This window comes from Montipora capricornis, chromosome 3 (assembly GCF_036669925.1).
Source record: "Montipora capricornis isolate CH-2021 chromosome 3, ASM3666992v2, whole genome shotgun sequence".
In the NCBI taxonomy this organism is placed as follows: domain Eukaryota; kingdom Metazoa; phylum Cnidaria; class Anthozoa; order Scleractinia; family Acroporidae; genus Montipora; species Montipora capricornis.
The window spans coordinates 9,815,878-9,833,377 of record NC_090885.1 but is presented as its reverse complement, the minus strand read 5'-3'; the positions used below and the strand labels follow the sequence as shown (position 1 = coordinate 9,833,377).

The 17,500-nt window shown below is 39.0% G+C and overlaps 2 protein-coding genes across 5 annotated transcripts in view; one reads left to right on the top strand and one right to left on the bottom strand.

Moving 5' to 3' along the window:
• The window catches only part of LOC138042161 (peptidyl-prolyl cis-trans isomerase D-like), a 10,263-nt gene extending 1,250 nt beyond the window's left edge, over positions 1 to 9,013 (bottom strand). Inside the window, exons 1-7 of the mRNA XM_068887973.1 lie at positions 8,893 to 9,013; positions 8,662 to 8,733; positions 7,069 to 7,229; positions 5,619 to 5,702; positions 4,435 to 4,626; positions 3,281 to 3,331; positions 731 to 781 (exon numbers count right to left, since the gene is read on the bottom strand). Of these exons, the coding sequence (XP_068744074.1) occupies positions 731 to 781; positions 3,281 to 3,322 (93 nt within the window). The 5' untranslated portion in view covers positions 3,323 to 3,331; positions 4,435 to 4,626; positions 5,619 to 5,702; ... (1 more) ...; positions 8,662 to 8,733; positions 8,893 to 9,013. The remainder of the gene's footprint in view (positions 1 to 730; positions 782 to 3,280; positions 3,332 to 4,434; positions 4,627 to 5,618; positions 5,703 to 7,068; positions 7,230 to 8,661; positions 8,734 to 8,892) is intronic.
• LOC138042148 (PRELI domain-containing protein 2-like) lies at positions 9,014 to 15,740 on the top strand. Of its 4 annotated transcripts, XM_068887951.1 has the most exons (8): positions 9,105 to 9,238; positions 10,687 to 10,744; positions 11,734 to 11,807; positions 11,959 to 12,113; positions 12,713 to 12,802; positions 13,261 to 13,369; positions 14,552 to 14,621; positions 15,564 to 15,740. In XM_068887951.1, the coding sequence occupies exons 1-7, from the start codon at positions 9,164 to 9,166 to the stop codon at positions 14,576 to 14,578; spliced, it is 588 nt and encodes a 195-aa protein (XP_068744052.1). In that variant the 5' UTR covers positions 9,105 to 9,163; the 3' UTR covers positions 14,579 to 14,621; positions 15,564 to 15,740. The 4 variants fall into 4 exon arrangements, with proteins under 4 accessions (XP_068744051.1, XP_068744052.1, XP_068744054.1 ...); XM_068887950.1 differs by lacking the exon at positions 14,552 to 14,621 and having other exon boundaries at positions 9,014 to 9,238; XM_068887953.1 differs by lacking the exon at positions 12,713 to 12,802.
• The last annotated feature ends 1,760 nt before the right edge of the window (positions 15,741 to 17,500 follow it).

Genomic DNA, 17,500 nt, shown 5'->3' with positions numbered 1-17,500 from the left:
GAATTTTGGTTGTAACACGAGGATAGTCTTAGTAATTATCACAAAGACAAAAGAATAATTTATTGGCCGCCATTTTTGCATTCGGTCTATACTTTAGATGTTTGAAGGCGGATCGTGCGATAAAAAGGACGCTGCAAATTACGGCCCGTTTTAAACGGTTTCAACGTTTGCATTAACGTGCATTCTACACAAATGTTCAGTGCGTTTGAACAGGGCGTCCAACAATGCTGAAAGCGTAAAAAATGTTGAAAGCTTGTTGAAAGCGTGTTGAATCTAGTTTAAATTGGTTTAAACTTCATTCAACATCGATTCAACTTGTCCTTTGTTCTCGAAAATGTTGAATGGTGTTGAAGCAGTTTGAACACTCTGTTCAACAATTGTAGAACACACGCATGCTCACATCAGGCCGCAAAAGTCAATATGGCGTAGTTTATCTGGACGAGAGAGTCTGGTTTCTAGTTCTTAGTTCCTCGCAATCAAATTTCGCAAGTGTTAATTGGTTCTTTTGTTGGCGTAATGTTGGAAGCGTTTGAACGGCCTCCATCCGCATACCCTTGTTTTTGCGTCCAACATTTGCCCAACATCGGTTCAACTTTGCTGAACGAATGTTGGTCAAATGTTAAAACCGTTTAAACGGGCCTTTATTGCTAAATGTTAACGTCTGCAAACGTGCTGGAGAGGAGGGAGGGAGGGAAGGAGGGAGACTGGTACTTTCTAGACGCTTTCCAACCTTTTCTAAATCCTCCTTCGCCTTCTCATATTCATTCAAACAAACGAATGCCTGTAGAGACACAAATAAAAAAACTCGCCATCTGAACCAGGTTCACAATACGGTATTCATTCTCTTTGTTTTTTTGGTGTTAAACTTAGGAATTCATTAGCTCTTGATGTAAAGCAGATTATTCCCTTTTTCTAGATTCCGTCAAAACACCAAGAACTCTATGACTGACCGGTATAAAAATGATACTGATAATTAATTAGCTTCATTTTATACATAATTCACATTTTCCCGCGCTTTGTGTCGGCTAGGTGTAATTACTTCGACTTTTGATTGGTTTACTGGATTGTCTCCGTGCTTTTTGATTGGCCAAAGGAATTACTTTGTTTCTGGTTTTACAACTCGATTGAAACTCTCTCTATTGTTGAAAATTGGAAGAAAATGATTACTTCGTATTGGATGTCAAAACTGGGCGTGCATCTAATGGGCCATTTCCGCGTTCATGTCTGCCTCCTCTTCAAAGCGAGTCTAAGTGCAAAGTTTTTGTGATGGTAATTACTTCTGCTTTACATCTGAATGAAAACTTCACACTTAGACTCGCTTTGAACAGGAGACAGATATGAACTCCAAAATGGCTTATTGTTTGCGTTTCTGGACATAAGTGAGGGTCTTCGTGAGCTTTAAATATTAAACCAATCGAAATTCGTTTTGTGTTAATTTGAAAACATTTATAAGTTTCGTATATATTCATTAAAAATAAGTTGATATTGTAAAAAGTGACTCATTTAACTGGCATTTTAAAAGTAAGGATATAAAAATGAGAAAAAAACAAAAAAACCCAATCTGTGGTTAAAGGCCGTATTTGAATCTAGAGCATCCACAAGCAAATTCAACATCTTAAAGCCGCTGATGTTACATGTTGAAACTCTTAGCTAAAACTTGTGTGCAACGGAGATGCGAGACAAGTTTCAGGTTAGGCATTGTACCGGCTAACATGGTCGGTTTCGTGAAACTTTTTTTGAACTTCCGTTGCGAGAAAAGTTTCAAGAAAAGTAGAACCACCTACTTCTGCAACGGTGGCAGCAATCGCAGTGGTGATAAAAACAGGAGTTTCCCCGTGTAACAACACTTTGTGAAACTGGTCTCGCTCGGTCTTGTTACGCTCCGCTGCGTAAGCGAATCAGAAACCGGCAGAAACACTTTAACATCACCTTCAACGAGAACGAACCAGTTTCGACCTTTCATTTTACACGGTGCAACGCCTTCTGAGACTCGTTTTGCCGCGCCGTTTCACACAAGTTTCAGCTAAAAGTCTCAACGTGTAACAGCGGCTTAAACGACGAGGCCAAGCCAAACTATTCTAAGAATGTCGCTTCTACGTTGCAAAACAATTCAATAGGGAGCTTAAGCAATGACAACGGCGACGGCAACGAGAACGTCATCTCAAAATATAAATTTGCGTTATTTTAATCGCTTCGTGACTATTTCAACGTTTTTAATATGACAAGGGTGTGGTCGGAACGCCACTCCATTTTAGGAGAGAAAATGAAAATTTATCCTCAAGTGCTGACGTTCTTCATAAAACCTCAAACTTGACTATTTCACGTTGTTGTTTTGCTGACGACGGCAAAGAAATGGACAAAAGTGAAAACCGCACGTGCAGGGCGTGCAAAGCTATTGTTTTTACCCACTAAATATGCAAATTCCTGACGTTCTCGTTGCCATCGCCGTTGTCGTTGCTTAAGCTTTCTAATAGTTACGCAAGGACGACTCGACGACGGCTACGAGAACGTTGTCTAAAAATATTATTTCCTGTTACTGTACAATAATTTTGCGATTGCTCCAAGTCGCTTGGCAAGGAGAATATGAATCCACATTGTCAGAATAAAATTGGTGAGAACGGTGTGGATATTTAGAGAGAAAATTGAAAATTGATCGTCAGGTGCTCGCGTCCTCCACATGACCTCAACTTTGATCATTTCACGTCGTTGTCAAGACGAGAACGGGAAAGAAATGTATCAAAATGCAAAACGCACGTGCAGAGCGTGCAGAACTATTGTTTTTGCTAATTAAACCCATTGTTTTGTTGCGTTCTCGTAGCCGTCGTCGTCGTCGTCGTCCTTGCTTGCTCCCCAATATTTCTTTACTAAAACATTTCCTACAAGATTCTTTACCAGGAAAAAGCAGACCCTTACGTTTTCGGAAGGGATATTTGTGTAATTTTTGGCACTTGAAAAGGTCACCTAGCAGTTTCGGAGGAGGAAATGGTCGGGTTGGAAGTCCTTAGAAGATAGTAACGTTCAGCTAGCAATTTCTGAAATGAACATATATCGTTCCATAAAATTCTCAGTTTTCAGCTAAGATGTCCGAACAGATCAAATTTCTCCAGGTGATAAAAACATCTCTTTAGACAGTCTGGAGCCTAGAAATCTCACTCAAATTTTGCTTGTTGGGTGCCCTTGACTTGAGTTTACTTGCAACGGTCCCACATCAATACATAATAAAAGCTTCACAACCACTCGTCAATCAATCCACTGTTAAATTGACATTGTGTGAACTTACCTGGCCTCTTCTGAAGAGAGACTTAAGATTTGTGGGTGACATTGCGAGTACCTATAAAGGAATAAACGCGTGGCCAGACCCATGAAACTACAGTAACAATAATAGGGAGCTTAAGCAACGACAACGGCGACGGCAGCGAGAACGTCACGAATTTGCATATTCAGTGGGTAAAAACAATAGCTTTGCACGCCCTGCACGTGCGGTTTTCACTTTTGTCCATTTCTTTGCCGTCGTCAGCAAAACAGCAACGTGAAATAGTCAAGTTTGAGGTTTTATGAAGAACGTCAGCACTTGAGGATAAATTTTCATTTTCTTTCCTAAAATGGAGTGGCGTTCCGACTGGTGTCATCTTGAGGAAATACCACACCCTTGTCATATTAAAAACGTTGAAATAGTCACGAAGCGATTAAAATAACGCAAATTTATATTTTGAGATGACGTTCTCGTTGCCGTCGCCGTTGTCATTGCTTAAGCTCCCTAATGAAGGGTAAAAGGAGATACGGGTGGCAATAGAAGAGAGAGAAACAATATAAATGAATAAAAACACGACATTTAACTTTAGTAATCGTTACAATGTACATGGCTGATCCAGTGATATTTATGGGTCTGTCTAAATTGTCATAATGTCACAGGCTCCTTTGCATTACAGAAGAATTTGTGATTGCATATGAGTGGATCCCTTTCTCCTTCTAGCTCATTAATAAGTCAAATGATTATCATTGGTTTGAGTACTACGTTTTACGGCACATTGAACTGAGAGCCTCAGAAGTACCATGAAGAAAATGGCCAATTATATTCACTTTTAGTAGAGAAACGAAAAACATTCATATGCTTGAAAACGTTAGTAGCCTTAAATGTTAAAAAGTGGTCGACTTCAAGCACTTTTTGCACCCATTAAAAGAAGAATAACTGTAAGGCAAAAAAATCATGTAAATTAAACATAAAATGAATGCAACTTAATTGAAAGAGTTAGGATTCAATACCGGATGTTTCGACGCTCCTAGCTTAAGTGTCTTCTTCAGGGGTGATCTACAGTGTAAAGCTGTTTTCTGGAGCTAAACTAAACTTTTCCACAAAATACTTGAGGGCATGACCTTTATTAAGTCCTTATAAGACAAGCTGCAACAATTACTTAACAATAAAATATTTCTAACCTTTGTACAGTTTTCAGCAACAAATTCAAACTGTTCAAGCTTTCCCTGGCATGCTGCTAAATTTAGGAGGCACGACACTCTTAGTTGTTCAAACTCATCTTTGCTATCGTCAGGTAATTTGTCACCAATTAAGATAAGCTGCTTAAGAGCCTGGCCATGATACCGTCTGGATGCACTAAGTCAATTGCTGGCCTGTAAGAGATTTGAAGACGGATGCAAAGATTTTTGTTTTAATTTTTGTATTTGGGAGCTTTACATTACTTTTACTAATGCCAAGAAGCTACATGTATTTAAATGGAAGGCTATAATTTTATTGCTTATCACCTCTGATCAACAAAATTTTCTCAGAAATCATCCCAAATGTATCGTGTTGTTTTTTGAAATTTGCATTGAACTTTCACTTTTTTATTCACATTGAAAGATGGGAAAAGCGGTCATAGTTTGATTCATGACCAAGCAATGGAGGGGAATGGACCCGATGCCGGGTTGACATCACATATTACTTAGCATCGCTGTTTTCAAAGTACTATCACAATGCACAGCAGTAGGTGATGTCAACCCAGTAATAAACCCACTCCTCCTCCTTGTATGGTCATACAATGTAGATCAAATTACATGTCAACCATTTTTTTTCCACTTTTATGAAGAGTGACTTTGAAGGAGAGTGTTTAGCACGCCAAACGATTAGTGTTAACTAAACAAGTGAAGAGAATTGTTGAGAGGAAAGGAATGTTTGAGGTGATAGACACTTTAATCATTAATAGGCAGTGGTAAGACCCTTTTGTCCTGAAATATTATTTGTCAAATCAAGTAAAATGTTTGAGTGTAATAAACAAATGTTGAGGAAAATTAGACAAAAAAAAACTACAATTTTATATGTCAGAACGTCATTCATGAGCCTTTAAACTAGGATTCAAGGAGACGGGAGTGGTGAACTGAAGCAAAAATAAATGGAATGACAGGCAAACATTTGTAAAGAAGAGTAGGGAGAAGATATGAAGGAGGTGGGGAGGGGAGGAAAGAGGAAGAGAGAAGAGTTAAAAAATTGTTTGGCAGGGAAAAAGGGAAAAAAACGATAGAAAACTGGAGAAACATTAAGCATTCTGAATTGAGCTTTAGTCAGACATTAATTAATAGGGTTAGCTAGGGAAAGTTTAATTCTAATAAATAAACATAATTTATACCTTAAAGCAGTCTGTTCCTTTGGCTTTGTGGTGCTTTGCAACTGTTACCTTTTCTTCTGGAGTAGTATGCCATGGGTCTTTTGCCTGCAATAATAAAAAAAAAGAATTACAGAAATCGATCAAAATTGTCTGACTGTATAGCAATTAAAAAGGTCATGGTCAAAAGGAGAACAACATTATCCACTATATAAATCCCCAATAAGCAGTCAAGTGTGTGATGTCTATTATCAGATGATCTCTGGCAGGTTCACTGGCATCAAAGCCAACCTACACCACTGTATGAAGAGGAGAAAGGAGGAAGACAGATATAAGCTCAGCTAGTCAATTTTACTTGCAGTCTTGAGGATGAAATTATGAAGGGCATGGCTCAACAAGATCAGGCCAAAGGAATATATAAGGCACCTCAACCAGTTGCTACATATGGCTATTGCCCATTAAATTGATGAGGAGGGAAACTTGATTACCTGGAAGAAAGCCCGTTTGAGAATGACTAAAACTCAGCCTACATGCCATGATGCATTGTACTTTACTACAGGTTGAGGTGGACACTACACTTGAGTCTGCATCCCTGTTAACTCAGGGACAAGTGAGGAAATGTGTTATACATTTCTCTACAATGTCATACTTTTGATGTAAAGGGGATAAGAAGAAGAAGAAGGAAAAGACGAGATTAAATAAGAATAAGAACGAGAGCAGTGATTCTCCCTGGACAAGTCAAGCAATTGCCTCTTATAAACACATGAACCATTCTGAGGCTACCAAGGGAGCCTGAATTTTTTGGCTACCACTGGATTCGAACCCATGATCTCTGCGATGAATGTGAAATGCCATGTACCCACTCAGATCATTTATTCCTGTGAAGAACTCTATGAAAATGAATGCATATTTGAAGTGCGGGTTATAGACGAATGAGAGAAATGATCCTTGCACTATAATGGCTGGACATTTTAAGCAATTGTTTCTCATAGACACCTGACAAATACTGTTATGCCTGCAGGTGGATTCACCAAGTCCTTCACAGGAACAAAATAAGCCCAAGAAATTGACCTGGTCCCAGCTGAGTGGCTTCATAGCTCAGTTGGCAGAGCAATGCACCAGCATATTAGAGGACATGGGTTCCAATCCTGCTGGCAGGAGTGACCTGCCTTTTTTAGCCTAAGAAGAGACAATATTATTGTTGCTTAAATTGTCTATAGCCCACACTTCAAATATACATTCATTTCTTCAAAAATATTTAAAGAAACTTGGTAGTGTTCTACATTAATTTAATTCTTACAGCTACATGTATATTTTCCAGTGGATGATGCTATCCACCCTGGGGTACATAGAGAGTAGCCTAAAGGGCAGATAGGCCTTCAGTATTGGGTGATACAAATACTGAAACAATCTTAATAATGTTCTCCTTGCAATAAAGTACTAGTCGCTAAGAATTGTGTCAATACTGATCTACCTTTAAAAATGAAAGGAGCTCAATTTCACACCACAAGTCACCATCCGAAAAACTGGCAAATTCCAGGTTACCATTTTCCTTTTTGTAGGGTATGGCACAGACTTCCTTGGTGTGCATGCATTCTAAACATTTGTCAATGGTCTCTGAAAACTCATTGTCTCCTGGAAAAAAAAAATTATAATTTATAAAATCAGTCATTATTTTACAGTGAAGAATATATCTTTCAATGGTTTTTCATACAATACAGCTTTAATACATATAGGACAAGATTTGTATGATCATTCTACCTTAAAATCAAAAGAGCTGCAGCTTCCCACTGTTTCACACACTCCATTTGTGGTGTTTGTGGATATCATTCATTGACCAAATGAAGAAATATTGGAATATTGTGTAAGGAAACCCTTGTAACCATGGCACATAGTGATACAAAGAGTTGGATTTTGGTGCATCTGAAGTAGCCAACAAAGCAAGTGCATGGTGGCTGCCAGATAGAGATGAACCACAACACAATGAAATCCTTGCCCCAACCTCTTTGCAATTACACTATGTGGATTCTTTAATATCCAATGGTGTAATATAACAACAAGGGTTGCAACAAGGGCCTATGTGTGTATATTCATTTATTACCTGAGAGGAATGTCAAGATTTTAGAAATTCAGATTGATGAACATTACTTAAACAGCAACCAAAACATGGGTGTGTACCTTCATGAGAAGACTTAAAAAATCTCACCATTTACATGTAAGTAAGTGTCACGTTTCTCAAGGTAGTCTTTAGATATCCGCCTTACGATGCTCAGTCTTGCTCAGACTGGGTACTAATGAAAACCATGAGGTGCGCGATAGTCTTTGCACATCTGACATATGTCGTCATTCAAAATGGTGCAGAAAATACAGACAGCAGACGAAAAAAAAATCTCCAATAAGGTTACCCTAGAAACCACAGGACACCCAAGATTATGAACTGCATTCTCCTTCATCGAACGCAATTAAGTTAGAACTTTCTCCTCAATTATTTTAAGACCCTCAGTGTTTATCCAGACGGGGTAAGGAATTGCTACCTCCTCCATGGTAATCTGATATACTCTGCCACCCTGGCCAATCAAAATTTGCTTGTAGACTATTTAACATAATGTCCATCTACTCTGGGATTCATGAATTGACCCCCATTTAATCTATTTTCAATTTAACTGGTGCAAACATCTGTGCCCCTTGGACACTGTGTTCCATTTTAATCTGCACCCCTCTTCCCACCCCCCCCCCCCCCTCCCTCCCCCCCTCCAGCCCCCTGCAGGTACTGGAAAGCATTTTTTTGAATTTTTTAGTTTTCCTTGTCCTGTAAATTTTGCTTTACGTAAGCTGTGCTCCGATACCTGCAGAAGGAAGAGGTCAAGGAACAGTTTCATCAAAGAGGCTGCCAAAATTTAAATCTCAAATGCACCGATAAAGTGACTCTTCCGATTTTAGGGGCTGCAGGTAAAAAAAAAAGTGGGGTAAGGTAAGCTTACAGAATAAATTAATATTTCGCCTTATGAAAGCACACTACGACACACTAAATTTAGAAATTTCTCTTTAGAATGGCCTACATATTTACCTTCGCCGATCACAAAATCTTTTTCGCTTGTATGTGACACAGAATCATCTTGATAAAATATTTTCAGTTTTACTATACAAAGACAAAATTATATTAACACTTGAGAAAATCATGCTTACATAGCTACATGCAGACCAATGATATGTTGCCAAAACTAACTCTCTCATCAAGACGTTTTGAGCGACCAAATTAAAAACGCAAAGAAAAAGAAAAGACAAGATAACAAATAACCTTTGCACAAGGAGCCGTAGTTGGGTGTTTCTAATCCAATTCCTTTTCGAATTATAGTTCTTGGGAACGCGAGGCACCACTATCGTCCACCATATTCCACCTTTATCATCCGCCATTTTGGAATCTTCAAAGCTTTCATTTGATTGGCTTTTGGAAAGAAAGTTGGCCAATAGCAATTGACGTTTCACGTCCTGTAAAATCGAAACAACATGCAGACTTCCCAAGAAAGAGTAAATTTCCGCAGATTTTATGGCTGAAACGAGCTGTGAATATGGTCCGGCATTTGGACATCAATTACGTGTTTAAGCATCCTTTTGAGAAAGTTACTCGCGCTTACTTCAAGAAGGTAATGAAGTTGCCCCTGTCGATCGGTGTCCATGCCTTGTTAATTTCTCTCAGTCACTTTAAGCTCGGTGTCTGACGTTTGCAGACTGCAGACTAACCCTAAATCACAATTATTGAAAGCTAACCGTTTTAAAATGGGTTCTTAGACTTAAATACTGTTTATCAGCGCTATTTGAAATGGATGCTTAGACTGAAATACTGTTTATCAGTGCTATTTGTAGCAGTCTGCAGTCTGCAAATGTCAGCTAGACACCGCTTTAAGCATAATAGGCTTATTGCATTTCCTTTTCCATAATTAACAACTTCGCTATGGAAAGTTGTGACGACTCGGGCTGAAATGAAATTCTAAACTGCTTTTCAAGGGTGGACATGTTGTTTTTTAATTTAGCAAGCTCTAGAGATTAAGGATTGCTAGGTTGGGGACACTCTGAGGGCTTCATTATTTTTTACTAGTGTTTTCTGAAGAAATCACCTCATTATACAAGCACCTGACAACTGCAGCAAATCTTAATAACTATTCATAAAAGATTGAATAATTTGGCAACTCTCAATTCATATTCATATCAAGATTGACATTAAGGTAGCTAAAAGAAAGGTAAACATTCTTACATGGTTATTAATAATTATTGTCCAGTGTTGTCTTGTTTCTGACTTGCCAACCTGATGCAAAATTGAATTTTTACCCCTAAAGGAAATGTGGGTGGGGGATCGGACTGGTGATGGATTTATATACCATACATATCACATGCAGTCTCATGGTGGTTTCAGCTCCAACTAATGTGTATACCCGAAAAAAATTCGCCAAAATACCCAAAATTTATCCAAATATACGCAAAATTAATGTAAACATTGTATACTGTATACCTGAAATTCAAAGAAAGTGCTATACCGAATACCAGTATTGAAGCTGCAATATACCCTATACCCGATTTAAAAAGCCCCTGTATACCATATACCCAAAAACCCTGGCCGACCTTGTTGAGTGTTGATTACCAGGATTTAAGGTTGTAAGGCGGGCCTATGGTTCGTTGTCCTTATCCGAGAAAACTTGAAAGTCTAACCATTTGCAAATGAAATTTAATACAAAGACAGCACTTTCCCCTCAGTTATTTAAAGACCCTGAGTGTTGGTGTGACTGTTCTAAATTTGAATTTGTGATATCCCACATGAAAGTCTGATGCTCAACCAACTGAGCCACTGATCCTCGGTCATCCTTTTATCATCCTTTTCACAGAGATCTTTGATCACAGGGGGTGATACTTATCAGATTTTACTATGGCTGATGGCAGACAATTCTAATTTACTAGTCAACTTGGGGTGTCCTGGGACAGAGTAAAGTCTGGCCGGTTTTAAGGCCAGTTTAGGTGTCAAAAGGGTTAATTAATGGGGATCGTTTTTAGTGAGTGATTAATAGCATGTGACATTTTCACATTTTTATCATGTACACAGTATTCTTGTGGAAAGGAGACAAATGTAACAGCCATAACAGTCTTGGAACATAAAATAGGTAAATAGATAAGTACATGTAGCATTTATATTGTTTCTTTTTTTTTTTAATGAACACAAAGGCAGATATCTGTTTACTCCTGATAGGCTAACAAACATCAGGAAATCAAAGGTAGCCAGCCTGTTCTATGTTCTCAGTCAGAACAAGTCCTAGGGACTCATCAGAAGCATAAAGGGCACAGCTCATAACATCAAGTTAAAAGCATATTGATAAGGCACCTCTGGCAGCCACTATACAGTCCATGTAGCTTGATCTCAGCGTCACAACCAGATGTAATTAGCTGTGAATAGAATAAGGGGAAAACCGCAGTACCTGGAGATAATAAAGCCCTTGAGACAGGTTGAGATCGTTCAATTTAGGTCCAGTGGTTAGGGCGTTGGGTTTTCATGCAGTTGTCCCGAGTTCAAATCTCATTCAAACCTGGTTTGGATTTGCTTTTTCATTGTAAATAGCTAAGTGGTTGCCTCCTGCCAGATGGGGTTCTTAATCATGTTTGCGTTAAGGTTGAATTTTGTTTGAATTGTTTCTTACAGATTATTAAAAGTGGGTTTCCTGTTAACTAGAGTGATAGCTATGTGCACTTCCACTATAAACAAAGCATTTACATTTACATTTTTTTAGTTCAGACCTCACATATGATGGGAGGCTAAAATCTTGCATGGTAATCAAACCCAAGACTCATAGATGAGAACTTTTCACTTCACGAAATCTGGTTGACAAAAGTTATTTCTCATCCAATTCACTTCACGAAATCTGGTTAACAAAAGTTATTTCTCATCCAATTACATTATTTTAGCAGATCAGATAGGTTTTTTTTTTGTTTTTTCAAAATACTTCAGCGAATGATAAAAAATGGTCAGCAACCTCTCCCTTTGTTTTTTGGAATGGAAAATTGATTACTCCCAATGAACTAACACCTGATCCATTGAAAAGTGACAAAGTAACCATAAAACCATGTATTGCAACTTTTCAAGTCTCTTTGTTTATAGACCCAGAAACTGCAGAGGAATATGTAGTGAGAAGAGGCGACTGTGTCAATGTTTTACCAGGAATTCTGAGAAAGGTACAGTAACTGTATTAAGGAGAATCCTATGTATAATGAGTTCTAACTTATATTCTGAAAAATATAGATGTAACAATGAATAATTCGTTGTGTTATTCTTTTTGTCAGGCCAAACATTTTAGTCTAAAATTGTGTGAATCCATCTTTTTAGTTTTGTCCTTTTGGAAAGATTGAAGTAGAAGAGGAAGCATGGCTAAATAAAAAAGAAAAATATTTACGCCTTCATTGTTATAATCTGACATGGTCGAAGTATGCTTCTCTTGAAGAGTTCAGTTGTTACAGAACTTGTGAAAATAACCCTGACTGGTATGTATTGTTCACTCTGGTTGGTAAGTCTTCAAAAATAACTGCCAACATCACAAAATCTGTCTGTGTCATTAAAGCGGAAAGCTGGTTGGTGTGTGCTTATTAAATAACTATCATGATTTTTGAGGAAATTTAGCCCTGTATCGTTCCACCTGGCTCTAAAATGGGAATTTCCGGTTGAAATTTACTTTCCCGAGTAAGAATCGATCCTTTGTATTGAGATCTTGCAGTGTATCTAGGAGTCTACATGTAGATCGTAAAAATATTGCCACAAATGAATTTTTGGTGCACATTTTGTCATGTCCCATTGCTCTCAGTGAATCTTTGACCTTATATTGCCTTAATATGTGAGTTTACGCAGCAATTACATTATCTTGAACAATGACTAGACAAAAAAAAATTATTTAGCTTTAATGTATAAAGATGAATTGTTCGGAATATTTGTTTTATATTTGGTGCATTTCCTTGCCGTTCTCTTCCTAATAACAGTGTTACTTAATGGCCAAATTTGAGGTCGTGTTGAGGGAGTAATTCTTTAGCTATTCCAGACTGCCATATTTTCATTGGCCCCTACGATGAATAGCTGCTTTTGTTTTCAGGGCTTGGTGTATTATTGTATCATCTGTTTTTTCGTCCTTCAATCCCATACCGCTTCTGGAAAGCTACAACGGGGTCTCTCTGTGGAGGAGGTGTGCATAATATTTAATACTCTCTTTATATTTTCAAATAATGAACATTCTTGTAGTCGCTCTCAACGTTCTGGCTTATGCTCCAAAACTTGAGTTGGTGGAAATTAACACTCCATGAAATTAAGGTAATCAAAATTTTAGCGATTCGCGTTAATTTCCTGTAACAAAGTCGTCGTCGTCTGATTTGACAAAATGGCCGAAAACGCATCTTAAAGAACTAAAGGCTCTTTTTCCCGGATTCCTTAGATTATTAGAATCCCCAGGCAGGAGCCGTCTTAGACTCTTTTTCCCGGAAAATCATTCCCGGGCATTCCAAGAAATTGCTGCCGCGGCGAAGAAAGACTATAGAGACATTGGATTGCGCTCGTTTCGCCCAAACTGAAAACCCATTCGCCCAAAGGGAAATTCCATTCGCTCTTTATTAAGATCTGCACGTGTTTTTTTCCTGGTTCGCTTAGGACAATATTTGAACAGCGTGGCACCATCAGTGTCTTTGGAATTGGCTCCTTGCTTGGTGGAATGTTTGAAACTTTTGCATACACATTTTTTCAACGTGAAGCTGAAAAGGTGAGGACGAAGTAGCAGCGCGACCACTGCTTGCACTTTGTGTTGTAAGAATTCTGGCTTAGCACAGTAATGAAATTGGACTTACCTGAAAGACCAGGTTTGAAACCGCAGCTGTCGAATCTATTTATCGGCCCAGCTCCCTCTGATTCATTTTACCGACAATAAAGTGGTAGAGCCTCCGAAATGGCAAGGAGAAGACATAGGTTCGACTTGTAACCAGCTATCCGGCCATCACAAAGATCAATGGACTTAAATTACGTACTTTATTTTAGTGTCAAGTCTTGTAGCGCGGGGGCACTAATTTGGTACACTATACTTTGAAGGCCCGTCCACACTAATGCGTTTTCGAAAACCTCCCCTCTCAAAAACTTAATTTCGGCTCCCTGAAAACGGATAAGAAGATCTACGTCCACACTAATGACTGAAAACGGAGTTCTAAAGATGCGTTTTTGTTACCAGGCTATGCGTGCACAGTTTCTTTGCCCTAATGCGCCTGTGTTCGATAGCGCCAGCAAAACTATCGGTACGTTTTGGCGCCAAAAGTGAGGCATCCACATGATTATGACGTCACATGTATTCGAAAACCTCCGTTTTCACACTAGAACGATAAATCTCCGTTTTCAAAAGTGCCCACTTTCAAAAGCGTATTAAAGAAACCTCCGTTTTCGTGGATCACCGGTTTGAAAACGTCCGTTTTGGATCGTTTTTTGTGTGGACGGTCAAATATAAACTGAAGTTTTCGAAAATGCATTAATGTAGACGGGCCCTCACTGTGTGGACCCGAGGGAAGCAGAGTCCTGGGTTTTTCCCGAGACGAGGTCGAGGAAAACAACAGGATTCGAGGGGAAACATAACTAACTTTTCCCGAGTGACCAGACAATGAGTGCCTTGTTATATATTATCAATCACAGTTCTCGTTTTGTTCATTGAAAGTCTAGGGATACAACAATATACTTTGAAACCAAATCAAACTGAACTCAACTCGAATCAAATTAATCTATGATTTTTGAGAAGAGGGGTAAACTGGAGTACCCGGAGAAAAACCTCTCGTAGCCCGTTTCTCGAAAGTCCCGAAAACTTTTCGGGACCGGAAAGCCATTTGTGAAACTGCCAACAAACTAACATCAGAAGAAAGCTTAATAAACGTGGTTTACGATGAAAATAATTGTGTTTTCCTTTTAGAAAGCGTCAGGAGGCGCTAAGAAGTGAAACCACCGAGGGTTCTTCTATTGAATTTGAGCGAATTTATAGGGTATGTAGATTTGACCGATTTTCGTGAAATTTCACCAAAACCTTCCAGAGATGATGACAAACGAAAGTGTGTCGAGAAATTCTGATATTGAAAATATTTTTCCGGTGGGATCGCGCAACACGTCTCGCATACATTTAGCTACTCCAACCTGCGGATGCGGATATCGAGACAACCAATCAGAATATCGAAAAAGCCTGAAACTAGCGCCCGTACGAATTTTTCCCGAACGACACCCGCGAAGTTGGGAAGTAACCTTAACGTGTTTTCACGGTAACAAAAAGAAAAATAACTGTGAAGTTTAACGACTTAAATCCTCTCCGTTCTTGAAATACAAAGGGAATCGCGAGACCCGAAAATGGCCCGTAAAGTTTCGGGACTTTCGAGAAACGGGCCCCTGAGGAGAGAACCCATATATGACGCCGACTCTTGGAATCGAACCCGAGTCACATTGGTTGGAGGCGTGTGCTATCATCTCTCCGCAATCCATCCTCCCCAAACTGTGCTCGCCACTAGTAAACTCGCCAGCAAATATGAACCCGAAGTCGCCACCACAAGTGATAAAAGAGCAAACAGCTTACATTTTACCTGCTTCAGTGTAGACCTTCTTCACCAAGAGGGCAGGCTGGTCACAATCCAGTTCAAGTATATACCTGAGGATAAACTTTAAAAAATAAAGAGACGCAACTATCGCATGGTACAGGCTCGACGTTTTACTTATTAGGACGAATTTAACAACAATTGAACTTATGCTTTTCGATTACTGAAGTTGTGTTCAGGCATGAATGTGCCTGATGACCACGAAGATTTACAATAATCGCAAATGTATGATCAGTTAAATTTTGTGTTGATTTCGACTACCACAGAGCAGTTTCCATACAGATATAGTAAAAGTACGTTAAAAGGTTTCTGAAATAACAAAGGTCGTGATTTTTTACTTTGCAGGGCTTTGGAATAATGGAAGATCTTTTAATGACAATGAATCAAAGATGTACTGAAAGTTACAATGGTGAATACTGGAAAGAAAATTCTTGTGACGATTAACACTCGAGAAGTTTGTATGGTTGTCATTATGTTCCATGTCAAAATTGAATGAAATTAAAGATAGCTGTAAAAGTAAAAGTGTTTCAAACTAATTTGATCGAAAGTGAGATGTTCCAAGATTTTGATTCAGCCGGCGTTGGACGAGCAGAGGAGCGCGAGCAAATGCAGGACGCTTCGTTTTCCCGACAGAATCGAGCTGTAAGATCCACCTTTTGTGTCAATGTTGCAAATAGAATTGTTAATTGTATTGAAATGAGCTTTTGGCCAAACTCTCGACGAAGAAAGCCCTTTAAAAGGGACGCACCCATGAGCTGGTGTGCGGACCGGAAACTGACTGGGAACGACAGTTAAATCAATACGTTCAGTCTCGCTCAGTTTATTTGATTATAGTAAATGACAAAAACAAAAATAAAGCCATTATCAAGAATAAAAACATGAAAGCATTACATTAAAAAAAATTCCCAAGAGTGACGGAAACTACGCATACTGCGGGAGGGAAAGATAGATATGAAAGACTACATAGCGCATCCTTTTGCAAGCTTCACAGCATTAATAAAGCTTTTGTACGGTGCCACTACCAGCTGCTGTATTGAATAAGTCTTCCAGTATCGTGCCTGCGATGGCAGGTAAGTTGGAATTGACGCAGGAATCCGAGCGAGGTACAGCCGGGCTGTCAGTCCAGAGTACAGCGCTTTTTCTAAGTCTGCCCAGGTTGTTTTTGTCCAATCGATGCCAAGCTTCGCCTTGATTTCATTCCAGTACTTTCTAAGCCTACGTTGAGTTGTGGTTTCGACATGACCAATTCTATCGACCTATTTAAAGCAAGAGGATAAACGGAAGGTAAAATACATTTACTTCTTGACTTAGAACGCAGTGAAAACTAAAAGATGACCGGAAACCGTTACTTCATGATAGTAAAGTAAAGATCTCGTTCAGTGGACCCATTCTTGCCAGTATAAGCACAGGCCCCCCAAGCTCAGTGTGAGGGAAAGCCAACGTGGCCTACAATTATATACGGATTTGTATGGGAATCCCGAGAAAAATCTTAAGAAGATAATAGTATGAAAAATCTTCGGTTGCCAACAGTATTATACAAAACCGTTGGCAATCAAGAAATTCAAAAATGGCTCAAATCGCGTTGAATCTGAAAAAAGAAAAACAACAAGAACAAACAAACAAAACAAAACAGAAATGATGCGACCCGCAATGGCAATAAGGTAAGGCTTTTAACTGAGAATATGTTCATATAATTATCTTCGTAAGTCTTGAGATTCCCATAAAAATCCCTATATGTTGTCTTTCTCTCAGCTGAGCTTGGGCTGCCTGTGGTATAAGGCGTTAACTTTCTGTTACGATTCAATTTAAAGTGGCAAATTGCAAAATATTTGAAGTCTTTAAACAGTTTTGCTTTGAACACTGAAGAAAATCTAAAACGCTTCTCTTGGAAAACAAATACTCGTCCGGAAAGCGACCATTCCTTCGATTCCTTCCTCTAGTAAAATATCTTTTTTCTTAATTTTTGCACGTGTAAGGTAAAGTCCGCTACGAGACTAGAAGGCCCACCAGGCCGGCACTTATCTCCGGTTTCTGTAGCATGAAGCGACTAGGATTACCCCCCCCCCCCCACCCCAACTCCACACTACAACGGAACAACACTGGGGAGAATTGAGTTCTACCTGTGTATTGACATCTCCAAATGATTAGACCCTCTAGTGTTCTCGGACATTGACTTTAAATCGTCGGCCCCTTCTCACATCCCTTTTCTTTTCATAATCTTGTGTGACGTAAAAGAACCCACACAGTATTCGCAAATAGTAGGGCATACGCACGGAGTCACG